Here is a 22339-nt window from a genome sequence, read left to right as displayed (position 1 = left end):
GTTCTCTCTGTTTTATTCGTTTGCACCTACTCCTCCTCCTACTTCGTTCTTAGTCCTTAAGTTAACAATGGATTCTTTCTAATATTTTGCAATTATTTAATGTGGCTATGTACTCGCATTTCTATTTTGTGGAAAGTTTTTTGTTTTTTTTTTCTTAGAAGAAAAGAATAGTTTGAAAATCCAAAAATACAAAAATTGTTTCAGTTTGTTTTTTTTTTACTAATTTTTACATGTATTTTCTGCCTGTGATGCCGGTGGTGCCGCCTCTGGTACGTAACGGGTCTTTCAGCGCCCTTGCATTTGCATTTCTGTTACCGTTAGTGTTTGGATTACCGTTACTGTTGCTGCCGTTACGTGGAGGTGGCCTACCGACGACTGTTACTGCATGTCTCTGCTTGTTGAAATTAGTTGCGGTTGTTTTTGCTGTTGTTGCTGCTGCTTTTGCTGCTGCTGTTGTTGTTGTTGCGGAAGCCACCGTTCGAGCGCCTTTAATACTAGCTCGTGCTGGTCCTGGTCGGGCGCTGGTCTTGGTCGCATCATTGGGCAATCAGGATGATGGCAGCTGCTTGGCCACAATCACGCCTGGGCGACACTGCTTCAGCGCCGTGGTGATCGTCAGCTGCTGATTGCCGCCGCTCATACTGCTGCCGCTTACAATGGTGGCTGTTCCCTGATGGTTACCGCCGCCAATCCCCGCACTCCCGCTGCTCTGCACCTTGAAGATGGCGGTGGGCGTCACGCTGCTGCCGGTGGTGACCAAACCGCCACCATCCTTTGCCGTCTTGGCCGTAATGATGACCTTGTTGTTGCCCTTGATCTGAAGGAAGGGCCTCAGCTCCGCCAGCGCCGCATGCTGCTTGCCGGTGGTGAGGGCGAGTGGCGCATCCTGGGCGAGCCTGTGATGATGGTGCTGCTGATGGTGGACACCCACAACGCCCGAGTGGTGCGTGCTGGTGGTCACGATCTGGTGGTGATGATTCTGCTGGCTGTACTGCCTATGCTCCGATCCGTTGTTGCCGTCGGAGAAGAGATGATCACCCTCGAGGTGCCGAATGGCCTCGACAATTGTCTCCAGATTCTGGCGGTAGTGCACCGTTGGCACCGGCTGTTCGAGCTTCTCCGTCTTCACCTTGACGATCTTCTCGTGGATGCGCTCCACCTCCACCTTGGGCGTGGCCTTGATGGCCGCCTGCAGTATGGGCTGCAGCATGGCCGCACTCGGCGTACATCCTTCGGCATAGGCTTTGGCAATGGCATTCACGTTCACCTCATTCTCGGACTCCGTCGAGCTGTTGGACGACAGTATGACCTCCTCGTGCACGTGATCCTCTGTGATGATTTCGGTACCGGCGTCCGCCTCCAGCTCCTCAATGCTGGAGCACACCACCACCTGCTGCTGTCCGGTCAACTCGTCGATCTCCACATACGAGACGGTGCCGGTGCCCAGCTCCTCCAGATCCTCGCTGCGCACAAAATTGTCCGTATGCTCGATGACCTCACGTGGAATGTAGGTGCCGCCGACGCTGCCGCCGCTAACAGCCGCCACAGCTGTGCCAGGTGGCGCTGTGGCCACGCTGTACAGCTGCCGCTTGATCATCTGCAGCTCATCCTCCAGCAGCCGACGCAGGCTGCGCTCCTTCTCCAGCTGTTTCTTCATTTCGAGCAGCTCCTTGGCCGCAATAATGCTGGCGCTGTTCAATTTGGTGACTGCCGCACCGCCTGCCGACAGCAATGTCATCGGCTCTGGGGACATGGAGCCCAAGCCCTCGTCAGAGCTGTCGCTAATCGCCTGAATGCTGATGACATTATCCGTGAGCTTGCGCTTCTTAATGGCCACCGCCGTTGTGTTGCTGTTGGATTCATAGCTGACGCCGCTGGCAGCATTGCCACCGCTTTCGCCCGAACCGCCGCCTGCCTCATGCTCGCCCACCTGTCGCTTCAGTTCGCTGTTTTGTGTGAGAAGTTGCGTCTTTCCGTTCTCCAGTTCGACAATATATTGGAAGGTCTGTTGTAGGATGGCAGCCTGCAAAGAAGAGAGGTAGAACAAATGGTTAAAAGATGGTCAAAATTAAGGTCGAGTTGAGGTAAAATCTTGACTAACTTTTTGACATGAAGAAATCTCTTTTTATTTGTATGTACTTTACGGTTAATATCATATGGAACATAATTTGTGTACTTCCAGGCTCTCTCACACTCTCTTCCTCTCTGTCAATGCAAATCATTCACAAGACGCATACACATGCACACACACACATGCACACATCATGGAAAGAGTGAGTGGGGAGACTTGAGTGAATGAAGAAATGAAGGGACGCAGCATAATTGCCGAGAAAGGGAGGGGCAGACTTAATTGCAACAACAACAAAATTCACACATATGTATGTATGCATGTGCATAAAATGCCTTTGCTTTTGCATTTTTTCTTTGCCCTCGTCATCCGTCTGTTTTTGTTTGTGTGTTTTGCTCAGTATTGCTGTGTTTTTCTGTTTTGTTGTTTCTTATTTGCCTTGTTTGTGTGGTTGTGTTTCTAGTAAACACTGTAGTAAAGCTTCGTTCTCATGCTTTTGCTCTTCTGCGCTATGCTGATGCTTTTGCGGTCGAGCGCCAAAGGTGAAGGAACTTGTGTCCTTCAAAATGCGCGCGCTCGCTCGCCACCATATCAGTTGCATTGCCCAACACTGGCTAACTTGTACAGTTTATTGCGTAGGGGGACGGGCTTGAAAAACATATGTATGTACATACAAGCAAACACATTTATGCATGTATAACGGTGAAAAGTTTGCATAGAAAGCTGCCTTGCAGTTCGATGCATTTCACTGCGCGTAGGCGACATGTTACTGCACTGCTTGCTGAATGTGCTCCAAAAATGTCTCTGGTAAGGAATATTGGAGCCATTTGAAGATTATGCCGGCAGTAACTCTAAAGGGCTTCAGTTACTGCGCTTGCTTTGATCCATTTACCCACTTTCTTTGTTCTAAGACTTCAGACTAATTCTTCACAGAATCGAACTAGAAGTCGAAAAGTTCTCCTAAGATCCTTAAATCTCTTTGGTTCGTAGTCAAAAGGGCTAATAGTCTCCCATCCCTAAGAGTGCTATGCTGAATTCTCCTTGTCTTTTCCTGATGATAATTCCCAAGATTACAGGCCACCCCCAAACATGAGAATGTGTGCACAGCAAACACTCAATACATGTGTACATACTTCACACATCCGAGAGTAAGTATGAGCTTCATCATGGCTCAGGAATGCGTTGTGCTGCTGGAAATTCTTTTAGCTTTGATTGAAAAACAATAAATCTTATTCCACTTTGGTGTTGTTGCATTAATAAAACTTGTTTCTCATATGGGGGTACGGCGTACGTAGCGTCGCGTCGCACTGCTTGTTGTCGGAGGTCACTACTACTACAACAACAACTACTACATATCGTAGACGCCGGCATCGCGGCACAGCTGCTGGTACCCCCAATATCCATTCTCTCTCTCTCTGCGAAGCTCTTTTGGCGCTTCTCTCTCGCTCGATGCACACCAGCTGTCGGTGCCCCGCAAAAGCTGCAGAAAGAGTGGGATAGCAGCAATGTTGTTGTGTACAGTTTTCTCAGGTTTATTATGATTTACTCGACCGCCCGCCTTTCTCCCCCTCTTGTCCTACACTTCTGATAAAATCACAGCCATCTCTCCCCAAGCATCTCCTCATCTGTCTGGCATCGATGGCATTGCAATGTCGCGCGCATATATTATTCTTACGAAAATTAAGAGAACAATTTATAAATAACAGCATAGTGCATTTAAGTTTTCTAGCTGATGTCATACACAAAGGCCGTTCATTGACTCCATTAGCGATATCGTTGGAGAGCGAAATGTATTGGAAGTCGCCGTCTTAATACATTGGAATTATTGGAAAGATATGAACTCCACTCCCCTTGAGTTCAAGGGAGTTTGATAAATGGTTATAATTAAGTTAAGCAAAAAGGGGTAGGAAAAAAAGACTGTTATGGTTATTTATTTGACGTGGACACATGCAGACATAAGGGATTGTACTCGACAATGACAAAGCTACTTTTAATAAGTAGGAGAACTTATGCCCAAGTCATTGCTATAATAACAAACACTAGTTTATAATCCCGTAAAGTAAAACATATCCTCGTCTCACAACATATGACAGTTCAAATGGAAAACTCATCCTCATCCCACAAGAGGAGGTGAAAGAAAAATCATCATAAACATTTCAAATAGAAATCTAACTTTTAAATATTCTTATTCTCAATAATCTCAAGATTCAGCTACAGAGATGTTTAAAAACGCTCAGTATTAGATTTGTTTTCTATTCAGAAGTTTTATTCACCTCTGATTACCTCTACCAAATTCTAAAAGATTTTTCGCATTGGATTTGCTTCCAGCACATGTTTTACCTTCTGATCTGTATATCATACGCTCTCGATAAGGTCTGAAGCCCATTCCAAGCCATCATATGGTATTCTTCTCTATCTACTATCCATGCATACTAGCCGGCATGTTAGGCCTTGGCCAATAAGAAAATTCGTCGTCGCAGTCGCTGCTTTTGCTTTCTGACGCAGTTGGAAAATGCCGGCAAATAATACAGAGGGGAAAAAAACACAAAAAATCTATAAGCGACTACAGCTGTACCACCACCGCTCCATACCATACACACATATACAAAATTCGTAGTGGTGTGAGTGCGAGTAAACAAAAGGCAAACCCAAAATCAAAAGCATAAACAAAGAAACGACAAAGAAAAAATAAAAGACGATCAAACGCGCGTTGGTTGTTCCAACTTCCAACAAGAATCCCACCACCGTCGCTGCCGCAACGCGTTCGAGACACAACCAACAAACAGCGTCGTCCGTCGTCGTCGGCAGAGAAGCGGCATTCAGCGTTGTCGTTTTTGCGGTGACTGTACCTTTTTTCCAACACCACCAACCAACCAGCAACAGTTCCAATACGAAAAACTTTTTCAATATTCGCCGGCGTCTGGCGTCGTCACAAATGTTGCTAGAGAGAGCGAACTCAGGTTTATGCTCTCCCTCTCTCGCACACGGGAGCGCTCTCTCTCTCTGCTGCGACTCTCTCATTTTCGTTTCGTTCCGTTGCGCTACGTTGTTCGTTCCCATTCCGTTTCGTTGCTCTGTGACTGTTGAAACGGAAACAGTCGGGCCGCGCGGCGAACGTAGCGAAAAAACATGTGGGTCCAAGCTTTTGTCAGCTTTTTGCACTGCTTGATGTGACGTCTCTCTCCCTCTCTCATGCACGTGTACTGAAACTGTCTCTCTCTGAAGCTTTCCAGTTATTCCCATATTCAATTGGAAGTGTCTGGTGTCGCTCTCGTCGCTCTCTCTCTCTTTCCCAAAAGAGTCTGGCAATCTGAAACGCATGTACAGCAGCAGCTGACGAGCAGCGGCTTTTCTGCTTCTATAAATGGCGCGTCGGTCTACAGCGGCGGCCTGTTTCTGCTGCTGTTTTTCCTTCCACCCTTCACACACCACACTACACTGCCGTCTTTTTTATTTGATTGAATAAAACGAAATGCATAAAAATAGCAATGCTGCTGTCGCTGCTGCTGCCGCACTGATTCGTCATCAGCTGAGCTGGCAATTGAGTGAGTGAGAGAGAGAGACGGGACGGACGGCTCTGTATGTCTGCACATGTGTGTGTCTGTGTATTAGGGGGGACGACGACCACCCAACCCACGGCCACAGTCACTGCCTGAAAAACGTCTCCACTTGTCCGGTTCAGATTCAAATGCAGCCCCAACCCTTTTCAGGCCTACGTGCGTGCACGCATGCCTACGCGTGGCGCTTTTCACCCAATATACTACTGTTTCAAGGAGCGCGCAAGCAGACAGCCGGAAAATGTAGTAAAATGAAAACAACATAAAAACAAAAATCAATTTATTTTTACAACTTTGTTGTTATTAGTTTGAGGCGGTCTCGGTCTCGCCCCGCCCACCAAAAAAAGCAAACAAACGGCACTTTATCTACTACAGGGAAACTGTCGTTTTCCAGGCAACATTTATAGTGTGTTTGAAAACAATAAGAAGAAAGTGTTGCACCTTATTTTAACGCACCTTGATCGCCCTTTTTAAAGGGAAGTTCCCTGTTTACCGATTCTCAACTGTTTACTCTTTCCCTTTCGTTCTATAATCCTTTTCCCGTTTGTGTTATTGCGTCGCTGCTGCGATTGCTGCTTATCTGCCACTGCTACCAGATGGCAGGTGTGTGTGTGTGTGTGCAAATTAGTTCTCTTTGATGGAGAAACAAGTCAGCTGACATTAATTTTTGTGCAAAATTTTAGTTCCCCCCGAAACTGATGAAGAAACAAAAGCGCGTGTTGGCTTAGCTTGGAGTGATACTCATTTGCATTTTGTAGCATTTAGCTTTTGGCTAAAATTAGCAACAATGGGCATACATAACGGAACCCGAGACGAGTACGTACCCGATTTGTTGCAGCAGAGCCAGAAACTATTTTGTTGCTTTTTGGCCATAAATATGAGAAATATGCGCCAGCACGAACCCACACGTCGCGACGTTACTGTTGTTGTTGTTCCCATTTGCTGTTCCTCCCACGCGAAATGCAAAAAGAAGAGGAAAAACAGCTGCGACTACTATTGCCGGCATTGATGCTTGCTTGCTTACTCACACTCACACATGGACGGATGTATGTGCGATTCCCCCCACACACACACGGTCATACCGTTGTCTTTGGTTCAGTCGCACTCGCTCTTTCTAGCACACAGCTGGTTGACGGCGCGCCCACCACGCTGGGCGCCAAACATGTGTTCCCCACACACACACACGCTCTCATAGCGGTTCTGTAAGCGAGAGTGTGTGCTGTTAATCTCCCCAGAGACAGAGAGAGACGGGGGCTAAGAGAGCAAGCGGCACAACCTGGTGACAACATCGCGCGTATCGTGGTCATTCAGAGGCGTCGGCATCGTCGGCGGCTAATGCACAAATTGAAGCTATTTTTATACTGCCAAACTAGCAAACACACACACCCTACACCCTAGACACCCCTCAACAAATGCTTACTGTAAAATATAAAAGGAAAGGAAAGAGAGCAGCAGAGAAATGCCGTCATCGAAAGTTGTTGGGGGGAGTCAAATCAAAAGATTAGGCACTAGGGGCGAGGTCATTTTGGGGCAGAGTCATTTCTGTATGATGATGGGTTGGGGCGCTTTTCATACAAAAGTTGCCAAAAACAAAAAACACCAGCTGTGTTAAATCTATACAAACACCAGACAAATACACATGCACAAAAGATATAAAATCTCTCCTCGCACTCAAGATTTTGCAAATTTTTAGCACAATATTTCAACGAGCTGATGCTGCTGACTCAAACAGTCGGAGCTAAAAAAAAGTGTACTATATTTTAGGTATTATTTGCCTCTAACGCTAACCTAATTAAATTCAAACACGTGCTGTTGTGAGCTCAGCTACATACGAAAACTACATACATGTATTTTATCATATACATACATATATCTACAATGTAGATATGTATGTATGTATATCTCCCGCAGTTGACGCAAGGCAAAAGTCGTAAAAAATGGCAATTAAAGACCGCCAGCGTAGCGCAGCAATTGAAAAACTAACGGCCCAGGGCTGCTACTCAATAAAAACCTAACGGACTACCAGGGTTGCCGAGCCTTACAACTGATTTGATGCTAGGAACACCATTGTAACCAGTGTACCCCAATTTCATAACAAAATGCAATTGTCACTTGCACTTTTTCGCTTCATTCAAAAACGAGAACCCCAAAGAAATCCCCTTTTACGTCAAAGGTCAATAAAACCTTTAACCCAAAGAGTGGCAAGTGGCAATGGGGTCTAGCCACGGCATGCCACGCGGTTGCTGCTGTTGCTGCTGTTGCTGCTGCTGCCGGCGTTCGCTCACAAAGCTCATGGTCAATGAAAGCATTTAATTAACATAAAAAAAAGGTTACACACACACTCACACAAACACACTCCTCTCTTTAACACACGCGAAAATGGTTGAAAGCTATTTGAATTTAAATAGAGAGAAGGTGGACAAGCACGAAAGAATGAACAACAACAACAACAAAAGCCTGAAATTGGTGTATGCCGGCAAAATGTTGTCGTTGTCAAATTCCAAAGCAGCAAACAACAACCAACGAAAGAGGCAGAGAGTCAGGCAGCGGCAGCTGACCCTCAAAAGCACACAACTCACACACACGCACACACACAAACTCTTCAAGTTTTAAAGCATGTGAGAGAGATCAGCTGATCGGCTTTCATGTCATACTTATTTCGATCAATGTGTGTAAACACAACACAAGACAGCTGTTTTAATTAACCCAAAAAGCAACAACAAAAACGAACATTGAGGACTGTTATAAATACATGTACTATGTACTACATTTAATTACATTTCTGAATGATATGTACGATGCCGCTTTCTCGGTGACTGGACTGGCTTTGTCGCAAGCTTATCTTACGACGCAATTGGGAAAGCTAAGCTTTTGCCGGGTCTAACCTTGTTTATTTCGCATTGTTGTTTTTGCTTGACCAGCAGCTGACTCTCCTGCCCTACCAACCGCCTCTTTCTCACACACTCTCGTGTACCGCAAGTCCGTTTGTGTAATTGCGCAGCAAAAATGCCGGTTGGCCCGTTGAATTATTTTACACTCAATCTACAATATAGAAATTTATCGAGTTTTACCAGCACAGCCCAGGCCAGCCCGTGTTCCGTATCACATATCAGCTGTTACGGCTGAATCATTTTCGATGGAAATCTCAATATTTATGACGCGGCTTCTGCTCAGCGCCTGATTTATGGGCAAAAACAATTGACTTGCATATCTTGTGCGGATCGAAACTGAACGGAACTACTACTAACACACCACAAGAGCAGCACTGCACATAAAATTGTAAATACATAGTTACATACATATGTACATATGTATGTATGTACATGCTAGCAGTAGTACTAGTGGAAATGGAGGCCGATGCCGAGGTCGTCATAGCAAGTCGTAGACGTTTAATGACGTTTAAAATACTCTTCAAGTGGGTATTGCTGCTTCGAGTATTCGTAATAAATTATATTTCCTGTCAATTGTTGCCTATTATAAATAATTTCTCAGTTATAGTTATACAGTAGAATAATGCTCGGAACAATGGCAGCAAGTACAGACTCAAGAAACTTTTACTGCCAGTGTAGGGTATATTCACTTCGTTGCGATTGGAGTGAGCTTTTTCCCTCCTCATCATCTTAACCGGCATACAAAAAGAAAGAGAAGAGTTTGCTCGCTGCGATCTTTTCTTGGCTTTGCCATTGATGAAAAAAAAACCGTTACAGTGCAACAAAGTCATTAAATCCGGCGAGACGGCATTCCATGTTATCAACAACAACAACAGCAACAAAAAGCATACGCCAAAGCTCTCGAAAGCCTGCAATTGACAAAGTGACGGCAGCGACAACGATGTTGCATCGCGTCGTTTCGCCTCGAGACGATCTTCAGAGCCAGCCAGACAGACGGGGGAGAAGTGCAGCCAACGACCGACCGATATTTTTGCAAGCTCTCTTGCACGCACACACACTTACACACACACACACTGTATCTGTCTCGCTCTGTCTGCCCAGCAAGTAATTGATCCAATGCACTTATGCTTCGGCTAGGCCATCGCCTTGCTTTGCCTTTGCGTCTGTCGCGTCTGGCGGCCTGCCTGCTCTCAGCTTTCTCTTTGCTTTGTGCATTCTTCTTTGGCTTCTCGCCTGCTGCTGCTGACTACTTTACAACACTGCAAGACACTGTAAAATAGTGCAATTATGCAGAGACCTTCCAGTCCTTAAATCATGTACCCCGAAGATTTAAGAAGTATTTTAAAACGGCGTCTTCTAATTCATGATTGACTCTCTGACTCGTGTGCTAAAAAAGGCATACATACATACATATGTTTTGGCTTTAAATAATGGCAAAGAATAATTAGTTTCTGCTAATTACTCGCATTTTGTGTCTGAGGAAAATTGTTTGTTTGTTTGCCTGTGGGTTGAAATTAGGCACATCTACTGAAGCATGCAACTCATTTTGTGTTACAAAACAGCAGATGCAAATGCAGATGCTTCAACTCCCTGCGTTAATTGGATTTCGAGGCTAGGCTCCACCGGCCCACACTAGCGCCACCTGCAGTCGTAGTAGAGCAAACATTTTTACTACGAAATGGAATTGAAAGTACAGCCTGCTACACACAATGCGCCATATACTGTACAGGGGGGTTATATAATAATCAGGTCGTACATACATATGTTATGTACTACAGCACCTGTTATGTACTACAGCACCTGTTATGTTCTGTAGTCACAAAACTGGGTGTTGGCGGCATGTCCCAGAAGCACCAGCAGCAGCAGCAGCAGCATTCGGCATCAGCATCTCTTCAACAGCCCGGACAGGGTCTACTGCCTGCCACTGCAATCCCACTGCGTTTCGTTCCGGCCAAAAGGTTGCACGACGATGCCAATGGCCTAGTGCACTCTACCTCCCTTTCCCACAACCCATTCCTGCCTTTCCATCAGCCCCTGCCACGCCCCTGTCGTCATCAGCAGCGCCGCGTAATGGAGCTCAAAGAGCCGGAGTCAAGGAAAAAATCATTTCGCCGGGCCAACACGTCCAGTGCGCAGCTGCAAAGCTGAACGCCCAATATTCTGATGATGGGTGGGTGGTTGGTGGAGGGGTTACACTAGCGAGTTCCAGTCTTTGGTCGTTCGAACAGCTGCCTACCAGGCGCCAGACAGACGCCACAAAAGCTAGGCCAAGCCACTGAGTTGAGGCCCGATGAGAACCAGAACGAAATGGCAATGAAACATGGGTTACAGGACCCGAACACACACACAACCCCCTGCTGTTACACAGCTGTGCCAGTGGTGTGGGCTCCCATCTGTGCGCCAACATTTCTCCATATATTCTATTTCCATTTCACGTTTGGCGCCCATTGTCCTATCTTGAATTTTTGGGGGTAGCTTTTGGCGCGCGTTTTGCCACTGGAAGGACTATGAGAGACCCAATCGATATATTCCAGTTTTGCGGCACCTCTCTCTCTTTTGCTCTCTCTTTTGCTGTCTGAGTGCGGCACACCACCCTCTCTACCCACTTTAATGTAGGTTAGTTTCAGCTGCGGCGCGCCTAAAATCTCCAATGGACGCAGCAGCAACAGAAACAGCAGCAGCAGCAGCAGCAAAAACAACAAATGGGGGCACAACTGTACGCAATTGGATATTTGCACTCTTTAGCGCCACCTAGCGTGCAAGTTCAATGACCCCCGTCGTCCGGACCCAGCAATCACAGACTAGTGCACCCTTCCTTCCACCCACCACAACAGCAACAGAGCAGCAGCAGCAGCAGCAGTGCCCAGGGCTTGGGCTGCGGCTGGGGCGGGGCGGCGCCTGTGTGTATAACAGTTATGTACTGTACCCCCAACAACTATGCACCGGACTGGACGACAGTCATTATGTGTGCCGTGTGGCGTTCCGTTCCGTTCGTTGTATGCGTATAACTGTGAATGGCATGGCCGGACTTGGGGCCGGGCCTCGTTTAGTTTGTTTTTTTTCTGTCAGCATTGCACTTTTTTTGCTCCTCTTTCTTTATTTTTTGCAGTTTTTCTTTTCCGTGTGTTTGTGTGTGTGTGAGAGATCTGATTTCATTCGGTTTTTGTTTCTGTTTTAAGGCCTACACTTACTCTCCCTCTCCCTCTATTGGTCTATGTAAAGACAAACATACATACATATGTACATATGTATATAACGGTTATATAGCGGGCGTAAACTTGGTCAAGCTGTCGTCCCAGGTGTTCCGTTTCGTTCTCTCGCTCAGCGCTCGTTCTCTCTCCCTCTCTGTCTTACTATCGTTCTAGCTCTTTCACATATTTACTACAATGTTTACTATGTGTGACAGGCAAAAGTGCATAGAAGAAAAATCCATAAACTACTTGCACTAACCCGCTCCGCTCCGCTCCTCTCCTCTCTCCGGCTGCTCTTTGTACCTCTCATCAGGGCTTACTACTCCGTTTCGCCCCTCTTTTGCTCACTGTCATGCACATTATGTCATTCATCAGTCGCGCTGCCAGCCCTGTCGTCACACTTGATGTTTGTGCTTTACCCTTTTTGTTCGTTTTTCGTAGTATTTTTAATATTTACGCGTTTTTCTTCCTGTTTTCTCTCTGTTTCTTGGTTGCCTTGACTCTAGCTCTTTGCTGTTGTTTATACTGAGGCTTTGTTTTTTCTTTTTCGCTTTTTTTTCTTTCTGATTTATGGGAAAATGCAGTTTGGGTTGACATTTTTCAATTTGCAATAAATAAGCTGAGCTCCGAAAGCTTAAAGGAGAAGAAAAACGAACGTTGCCATGGCTTATTGTTGTTCAAACGATGGAAGGCTGCATTGCATGCGTTTACTTGATCAGGATTATAATATAGTCCAGCAAGCAGTGTTGAAATCATTCCAATTTATGCTTCTTTCCAGCCCTAATTTCTTCGCCCAAAAAGCAGACCAGACACATAAATAACGCCAACAAAAAAGATACAAAATTAATCTCATTCTTTAATGTAACATTTGGTTGATTTAGTGCCGTCTGCCCGAAAAATACGAGGTGCGAGGTGGGGGTTTTGGGCTGCGTGCTTAATACTAAAAAGATGGGTGTCCTGGCCAAGAATGTTTAAACTTTATTGTTGTAAAAATGTGAGGAGTCTGGGTATCTCTTGGGATATATTTTAGGATTGTTTTGTCTATAAAAACATCTCTAGCCATACGCTGAGCATCTCAAGAGTGTCCTTCCCACTGCAAATGCTCATCCACTCCTTTTAAGCTTGAGTGGTAATACCCTGACAACCCATCATCAACCTTTCGACAAGGCCGTCTCACCGGCCAGCCAGCCAAAAGCCCTTCAGCTTCTCCTCAACATGCGCGTCACAACAAATCGATGTCGTCTCAAGGTGAAAATCCCATAAATATAAGAACATGTGTGTATGCAAAAAGTACGAAAAAAAAGGAAAACCTCATAAAAAGAAAAAAAAGAGGCGAAACGCCTCCAACCAACAATTGAAAGGCGCCACACGGTTACGTTGCGTTGCGTTGCCCTGACGACTAAATGTCGAAAAGGGACCTTAAAAGCTCCACCTCTCTGAAAACAAAATATAAACGTGAAGCTTTTCGTAAAGCAGTTCGTCTGTCTGTGAGTGTGTGTGTGTGGACACAGGAGTCGCCGGCAATTTGTCAACATGTGTTTGGGCCCTGTAATTGCGGCTCAGGTCCAGGGTTCAGGTTAAATGTAATTGGAGTTGCGTGTGCAAAAGACAGACGGACAGGGGGGGATTTGACCATAAATGGTGTTGAGAGATGTGCAAGAGAATCATGATACACTGAGCGAAAGCGTGGCATACATAGAAGTGGGATAATATGATGGGAAACTTGTTGTTCGTGCGAATTAATCAACAAATTTCGTATTTCCAGTAATACAAATACTAATGTAAAATTATATGTATATTTTCAGAGTTTACAATGTAAAATACACTCTTCAGAAACCTCCACTCATATGCTTTTTTTCTGTTAGTGTAGGAGGCAATCGTACCCCAAGCATCGCCGTTGAAATGGATAATTCGAGAACTTACCTTGCTCAACTTTTCGCCCTCGTGGCGGGGCAGAAGAGAGCGCAGACTCTGGAAGCCCGCATTGATGCTCTGCATTCGTCGCCTCTCATTGCTGTTGGCTATCTCCCGCCGAATCCTCTTCTCGCTGTCTGCCACGGGCTTTCCATCACCATCACTGATGGCCCCACCGCCAGAACCGCCGCCGCCTCCTCCCCCTTTGGATGTGTTTGTGCCGCTCATATTCGATTGGCGTCGCTGGGAGCCTATTGTCTGATGCTCCGTCTCTGAGGTGTAAATGTGATAGGTGTTCTCGCCGCCCGAATCCTCTAATTGTAATCTGAAAATGAAAAAATGTATAGTGTTAGTAAAAAAGTGTCAAAGGTTGCCATAAAACTGAGTATTTGGCAGTAATTAATGAAAGTTTAAGGAAATAGATTTATTGTGAAGACTGTATAATAGATTAATAATGGGGTTTAATAGGAGAAACAAAAGTATTTTTTACCCAATACGGTATTCACTATAAACATTAGTTGATTCTTTGGAAAGACGACCATCTAGGGTTAATGATAATTCCACGTCTGTCGAACAATTCCCACATCTGAGCGACCAGACAGACTAATATTCGTATTGTGCATATTTATGACTCAACGTGGCTTATCGCCGCCCAAACATAAAACCAATTAACTTTTACAATATATACAATACAATTACACATACAGCAACACTCACACACACACAATGGCGTTGAAAAATTCATTCATTCATAAATTTACAATTCCATTCAATTCAATTTTAGTTGAACCCGTCGCCGCCGCCACAACAACGCCAATATACTTACACACACACACACGCATACCAAAACGAGTACGAGCATGTGTGTACACACGCCTACACACAGAGAGTTGTCGCAGTCACGACGCTCTGGCAGCAGAGAAGAGCAGCAACATGGGCGCACAACAAAACGGTACAAGAGTTGGGGATAGATAGGCACTACTCGTGTATACCGTGTACTATGCTTAACATTTAAATTTAACATATTAAATACCTTTTACAAATATATATACAGAACAAACAACAAATACAGGGTATGTTAACCTGTCTCTTTCTGAATGGATGCCATTTACTTTGCATACATTTCAAAAACATTCCAATAACCCTCAGCAATTACAGCATACTCCTTCCAGTAAAGGGTATCAGTAACTGCACTATCCAACAGCAGCAGCAGCAACATGTAAAAGAGCGCACAAAAGCAGAGGCCAAGAGTGGGAGAGAGCGAGAGCCGCTCAGCACAGCTGTCAATATGGTATTCCTTTGTTATTGTTGCCATCACTGTCGTGATTGTGTGTGGATTTGATGTTGTTGCAGCGCAGACTCTTGGCTTTGGGTTTAGTTTCAGGCAAGCAAGCAATGTTAATAAGAAGGTAGGCGCGTAATCTCTTTGCGGCTAACATAGTTAAGGTATCTAATGAGTACCGAATAGAGGCCGCCACACCTACAGTATATGTTTCCTTGGCTTGGTCTTGTGTTGTCCTGGGTCTATGCTGCAGGCAGCATAGCATCCGTCCGGCCGTCTTGGTCTCAAGAATTCCAAACCGGTTTACCCGGCAACAGAGAGACAGACATAAGCACAAACACGTTTGCTTTTCCACAGTTGCCGCTGGCTTGCTTGGCCTGCCTAATGAAAACAATTTTCACAATGGTATGCTCCTACCTTCATGCATGTCTGATAGAGTGAGAGGGAGTGAGGAGTGTGTGGCAAAGAGGCATTGCCCAGAACGAGACGGACACTGTGTCTGCGTAAAAGTTGCAACACTGCATTCCTCCAGCTAAGAAGAACATTTCCAAAGACGACGACGACGACGCTGCTAGAAAATATTAGAGTCGGCATCCGTTGGGGGGTTGTATGGTTTATTTTTAGCCACATAATCCAAAGGTCGTTCTCCGGCTGCAGCAGTGGCAGCAGCATTTTTGCGGCAGTCGAGGAATGAGATGGCAATAGAAGATGCTGCTGCTGCTACTTCTGAAGTTGGTCAACAGCAGGCGGATGTTGTGGCACAGGAATGCGGCTCGCTTCTGGCTCCAGCGCCTGCTTCTGGCTCTTTGGCTTTGGCATTTTCCATTTTCCCCCCATTTATTTTCTATGTTTTTTGCACAATAAAAGCCAAACACGGAGAGGAGAGCCAAAAAGTTGAATGAAACTACTCGGGGAATGCACTGGCATGTTGCATGCTGCTGCTGCTGTTGCCCTCTTGTGGCGCTTTGTGTGTTGCTCCAAAAATGCACCTGTGTGTGGGTCGGTACTTTATGATGGGTAATTATTTGAGTTATGCAGAGCGGAGTCAAAGCAGTGCAAAAATTTGATCCACAAACCAAAATACCTGCACTTTCCGGAAGTATTCCACTGAGAAGTAGAATATTCCGGAAATTGTTTTCCCTGTTTCCAGAAATGGAATTAAATATTTTCTTTTTGCCAGTTTAATCCGAAAATCAGTAAATGTTTCGTTTTTTCTGCAGTTTTACACAATACATGATACAATACAATACTTTCCATCATATTTCCCCCTTGAGTCAAAGGAAATTAGGAGAACTCTATTCAAATTTTGATGAACTATGTACATATTTATTTATGGAATACAGAGAACACACAGATTCCCAAAGATTCTTCCGGAAGTCTACCCATCCCAATGTTCTAGAATAAGTTTCTTCCCCTCTTGGGGCACACAAATTGTTCTTCTTAGAGAGTTTGGGGGGTTGCAGCAACAGCTGTTCAAAATAAAGTTTAATTATAGCACGCAGCCAGTGCTGCATAACAACACGCGCCAACAGCTGCAGCTGCAGAGCCAGTGTGACCCCACATTAAATAAAAAACAAACATGTGGTGATGAGGGTGGGGAGAGGCAGGCAGAGAGATTTGCATTTCACATTCACATTTTTAATTGCAATTAAGATGCGGCACGCATTTTTTACATTTCACCAAAGCGACAAGAGAAAACGAAAGATGGTCGAAGCATTCGATACCCTACAGAACCATTTTGCTGAGAGGAAAATGCGCTTAAAAAGAGACAGAGAAAAGGAGAACGGTTAACAAAGCTTATTGCTCTGCTTTGCCAACATCTGGTCATAGTCATTATACTCCTTATGAAAGGGTACAACGAAAACAGTGGAACATATGACATGCGACAGCTGGTTGTTGGTGCGGGCTTTTGGCTTCTGCTGCACCATGCTGCGCGCTGCCAGAGTTCAATGTAGTTCATTGGCCACTTTTCGCCAACACACACACACACAGAATTGTAAATACACACACAAGCAGAGACAGAAAGACACACAACACGATAAACAGAGATAGAGAGAGAGACAGAGAGAGACAAAGCCGAAGTCACGAGTACCATCGAGAGCGGTCGACGCCGCTGCTTCTGCTGTTGCACCTAACGACCCACTCCCCCACCCGCATAGCACCGCACCACACCACCTTCCCCCCCTCTGGGCTGCTGTTGCACTTTGCACATAAATTGTACATACGTTTATTGGGTCACTGCTTACGTCATCATTTCACTGGAATTCGTCGTATTGCCTCTGCTACTGCTGCTGCTGCCACAGTTCCTGTGTAGCAGGTGAAAACGGGGGCATGTATCAGGATGATTCGCGAGGCTTGTGGCCCGGGCGAAAAGGATAGATGGAAGGGAGAGAGCCCGGCATTTTCAATTCATAAAGCTAAACATAAAATTATGCAACACACGAAAGGTAAACAATGGTGGGAAACATGTAACACAAAGGACAGCAGCCAGCGCCCCACTCTGCCCCTGTAAGTCGTCCTTATCAGCCTTGCCACACACTTTTTGGTGGATGGGATGCTGCTTAAACAAACAAAAACGTAGAGAAGCAGCAGAACGGTTATGCGTGGCAGGAAGAAGAAGTCGGTAACAGGATTGAGGACAACCTTGAGATGGAGAATCTGAATTGAATAAAATTGAAATGAAAATCACGTAATAGGGGAGCTGCCTAGAAAGATTTTCCACAATTGTAAAGGATTAAATTTGAGAAAGAGACAGCTGGAGATTAATAAATATAAATCAAAGCTAAGCAATGGAAATTGAATAATATTTACACATGTTAAGCAATTTTTTAAACTCAAATACCACATATGTACATATATTTTAAGACCCAACCAACCTGTAGATCATTTGAAAAGTTTACAGTTTAAATGAGAAAAGGGAATTCCCTTAAAGCTTAGTGCAAATTTCAAGCGATAGAAAATCCTCCAGTTATGTTAAGGAGTTAAATATAAAACCCTTCTTGAGTTGCTCCAATACTTGTCCAGAGACTGGACACACACCTTTGGTGGAGACTGTATTCAGAGATCAGAGCCGGTGGCAGCGACGCTGACTGCGCGAGTGCAGCGCGTCTGAGGGCGAAATGAAATGCAACGCAATAAACGCTTTCCACTTGCGTAATTTGTGCAACAAAGTAAAGGCGCCATAAACCAATGAAATATTTTTAAATCGACCAGATAGATCCTCTCGCACTCTTCCCCGCTCACTGTGTCTCTCTGCCTCTCTTAACTGCTCTCTATCTCCACCATTTGGCGCCATACTTGCCATAAAAATATAGTAGAAGCAGAGGCACAGATACAGATAGATTACATAAGGCCAGGTCGGAATGAGGTAATACTACAGTGGGTGGAGGAGAGACATTCATCGTCCTCTCAGGTTACACAGGGTAGTGGCTGAAAAGGGGAGTACGTATGCGAGTGGCACAGAAAGTGCATAAATCATATCTGGTGCAAACAAATTGCCATAATCTGCAACTTGTCGACCAGGGGGAGGGGAGTGCCAACGGAGATGGTGTGCGAGAGAGTGAGGGTTGTCCGGTGTGGTGTAGTAGTAGTTTGCCGCCTTCGCCTCCTCCCCCTCTTGCCATTGCACGAAAAACCGTTGTACACAAAAATCATGTGTTTTTCATAAACAACCCGAAGCCGACTCTCATTGCTTTGCTCTCACGCCCTCGCAGTCATTACTCTCCCACAATCGAGCGCGCGCTCTCTCTCTCTTTCTTTCTTTGTCTACTTCGCAGGTTGCCAATAAATGCCGCTCGCAAAAAACACACGAAACAAAGAATGAGACGTTGAAGCTTTTGATACCCTCTAACTATTATCCGTTCTTAGCTGTTATTTGGCTCATAGTGAATTATAATATTTTTCTATTGCAAAAATCTTCCGTGAATGATACCTCTTGCAAAGGGTATAACAAAGCAGGCGAAACGTTTTGGCATATGAAACATGGAAGCAGCACACGGCGGGCACAAGGCGGGCCATCGCCCAAAAATTTTGCGCAGCAGATTTTTATCTATGTTTGTATGGGTGTGTATGTGTGTGCGAGTGTTTGCTCGTTTCGTTTTCTTTCATTTTAGTAGCTCTCACTTGCACGCTGCCTGCTGGTTGCCTGCACCGAGAGCAGCTTTTGTGTATACTTTTTTCAATGAAACGTGTGTAGTAGTAGAAAAAAGCATTCGCCGTGTGGCGGCATCTGTACTTTTGCGAATCTCTCTGACTCGCTCTCACCCACACCAGCAAAGGCGCAACAAGCTTTTGAGTGCAATTCAAACACACACAGACAATCGTGCTCTCCTGCTCTGACAGCAAGCACACTCAACTCTTGCTCACACACACTTCCAGACCGAGAGAGAGAAGCTCTCTTGGCGGGGCTTATGTACTTTTCGCAAACTGGGGAGCGGCTCTTATAAAAAAAAAACTGCAAGCTGACCCGAGGAGAATCGAGTTGTGGATTCTAAAAACGAGCTGAGAAACTTCCCAGCGTGGCGTGGCAGCTGTCTGTGTGCTTTCCAGTGAGAGAGGCGACAAAGAGTATGGTCGAGAGTGGAGTGTGTGTGTGGGGTAAAAGCGGAAATGACGCCACATGGTGAGGCAGACGGCATCGTAGTATTTGCAAATGTGCAACGTGTGGAGACTTTTAGCCGAGGCACGCCGCAAAGCAGCTGCTGTTAAAACGCAGTTCACTCCCACACACTGGTGGCCAAAATATTATGGAAGCCTGCGAATTTAAATAATTTTAAAGCCTCTAGAAACTGGTCAGCTGTTACTGATGTTGAAGAAAGCGAAGATAGTAATGAAAAAATGCGAAATTTTATTGATAAGCATGTCCAAAGAGAGCCTTGCAACCCCAGCTGTGTGAGATTAGGGGGTGACGCGACTGTGCTGGGTGTTGCTCTGTGCACACTCTCTCCCTCTTTACCCAGAACATATGCACATACAAATGTCAGATAAGCGGCGTGACGTGTGAGGGCCATATGATTCTGATAAGCCGGCACAACTTTCGCTGCGAAAACTGCAAATTCGACCAAATAAATAAGAGAGAGCCACCAATAAGAAAGAAGGTACGATCAACAAATACAGCAATAAAGAAAGAAAAAGCAAATTAAACTGTACATTTCTGGGCTGGTGCTACGCTCTTCTTTCTTTTTAGCGCACTTTTCCCCTAACACAGCACAGCACAGCAATCGCATTGCCCCTCTGCACTCCTCTCTCCTCTTCTTTCCCATCAGAGCATTTTTCACTCGCACTCTCAGCCACAAGGTGGTCGTCTCGTTGTCGGCCACTGTTGCGCTTGTGTGTGGGTGTGTGTGAGAGAGAGAACGAAAACGACGCCGCTCAGGTAGAAGCACATCGTGTGAATTGTGCAAAACCATATGATGATACACGCATACCGGTACAGCTGATTTCGATTCGACTAGCATCAGAAAAATGTTGATTAGTTAGGCAACCAGTGATAAGCAGAGGGAGAGGGACAGCTGTTTCCTTCGAACATGTGAGCGCAAAGAAGAGAACAAGAAGAGGGGAGAGAACTGCACGATCGGATGGCTGGCTGGCTGCTAGCAGCTGTAAACGCTTCGAGAGAGAGATTTAAGGCCGAATTCACGCTAAAAATATACTATAAATGTATTTCGATGCTCAATTAACCAAATATTTATTCGTTTATGAGCTCAAATACTGCGAGTTTTCTGTACTTTTCTACTGGCACAATATTTTGGCCTGCAGTGTGGAGCTGCTGAATAAATTGACAAAAACAGCCGTTTTTACAATATGGACGACGACAACGAGGCAAAAAGACAAGAGCAGAGCGTACAAAAAGCCAGAAAGAGCGGAACAAGAGGAAGAGAAGGATGATGAAAGAAGAAAAAAAAGTAGCGTCACATTTATTCCAGCAACAAGAAACAGCATGGAAGTGGAATGGTGTGGAAATGGGAATGGAATTCGACTGCATTGGTAGTGGTGGTGGTTGTGTTTTTGTGCCGTATTTGTTTTGTCGGCAAAACAGGCGGCAAAAGGTTCTCGCTCTCTCTCTCTCTCTCTCGCCGTCACTGTGCGCTCTCACTCTCTTAGAAACGAAGGAGAGGCAAAAGGGAGAGAAAGAGACCGCGCGTTCATAGTAAAAATAATCAATAATTTGCGTGATAAAAAATGCAACCTAAGCTGTGGGTTTCTTGTTACTGTTATTCGTAGAGGCAAAAAACATAAACATTTAACCGTAAAGTCGGGTAATGCGATCTTGCGGATGGGACGTGGACGGTGACTTACTGTAATTCCTCATCCAATTCCTCTGCGCTGTTGTATTCGGCGTTTTCTAGTATGACTTCCTCCGTTTTGATGGCGACCGGTACTCCAGACATGTTTGATCGTGTGTTGGCTTATTGTGGGCGACGCAAATCGCACAGTAATCTTCGTTGTCGTTTTTCTCCCAATAATTCTCTTAGCCACTGGTGAAGCACGTGTTTTTATTGTTGCTATTTTGTTGCATTTACTTTGTTGCAGCCTCTCTACTCTCGTCGCACTATTTGTTGCTGTACTTGCACTTTGTTGTTGTTGCTATTCTGTTTCCACTCTTATCGCTTCTACTCTTTACACTTTGCTCACACACACACACGTACTGCTATCGATCGTTGTGTCAGCTGGTCTTTCAGCTGCTTATTTAGCGGCAAATTGTTTGGGCCCCCTCACACACAAAAACACAAGCGCACACACGTATTCCGAAAAATATTAGATTTTCGCTGATTTGATACCGATCCTGGGCGCTCAGAGTGTGAAGTTTTCCTCTGGTGTAATTCGCAGCTGTTTTTTATTTTGCTACAGCACTTTGGTATTCACTAATACACACGCGCGCGCACTAGTTACAATGGATGAACTGTACATTAAGCGCCAAATATCTGTTGTTTCGCGACACAGTGTTATATTTGAGTATTTTCTTGTATTTGTTGGTGATGATATTTTTGCGAAAATATAAATATATCAACGAAGTTTTCGACACTATTTTCACGTTGTTTCCCTATTTTCCTTGTCCGCGACCCGCGTGAAACATGTTTATCAAAAAAAGCTTGAATTCGAAATACGGCTGCGCGCGCTGACGACGGATTCCCATTGTGAACTGTTCGTCGCTATTGTGAATGGGGAATTTGTCGGGGAAATTTCTGGCAGGGAAATGCGCTCCTGTCTCTACACGGTCAGGGAAATGCTCTCCTGACGGGCTCATTTTTGCGTTTTAAATAGGAGCACAAAATTACCAGAGAAATATCCCATATCCGAAATAGTTTTCCCCGATTTTGATGTTCTATTTAATATTAGCAGCTAGTGAGGATTCTCAGCGCTTAAATTATAATTTTATCAGATTTATCAATCAGTTTTCCACAAGATTGGCTAGTTTTCATGAAGTATTTTTATTG

The 22339-nt window shown here is 45.1% G+C and overlaps 1 protein-coding gene across 1 annotated transcript; it reads right to left on the bottom strand.

Moving 5' to 3' along the window:
• Positions 1 to 104: 104 nt before the first annotated feature.
• LOC117900336 lies at positions 105 to 21991 on the bottom strand. The gene is made up of 3 exons (XM_034810674.1): positions 21201 to 21991; positions 13631 to 13946; positions 105 to 2023 (listed from the first exon to the last, which is right to left on the bottom strand). The coding sequence occupies exons 1-3, from the start codon at positions 21290 to 21292 to the stop codon at positions 548 to 550; spliced, it is 1884 nt and encodes a 627-aa protein (XP_034666565.1). The 5' UTR covers positions 21293 to 21991; the 3' UTR covers positions 105 to 547.
• Positions 21992 to 22339: the final 348 nt, after the last annotated feature.

Source organism: Drosophila subobscura, chromosome U (assembly GCF_008121235.1).
Source record: "Drosophila subobscura isolate 14011-0131.10 chromosome U, UCBerk_Dsub_1.0, whole genome shotgun sequence".
Taxonomy (NCBI): Eukaryota; Metazoa; Arthropoda; class Insecta; order Diptera; family Drosophilidae; genus Drosophila; species Drosophila subobscura.
Note: the sequence above shows the minus strand (reverse complement) of the source record. Positions and strands in the feature narration are given on the sequence as shown.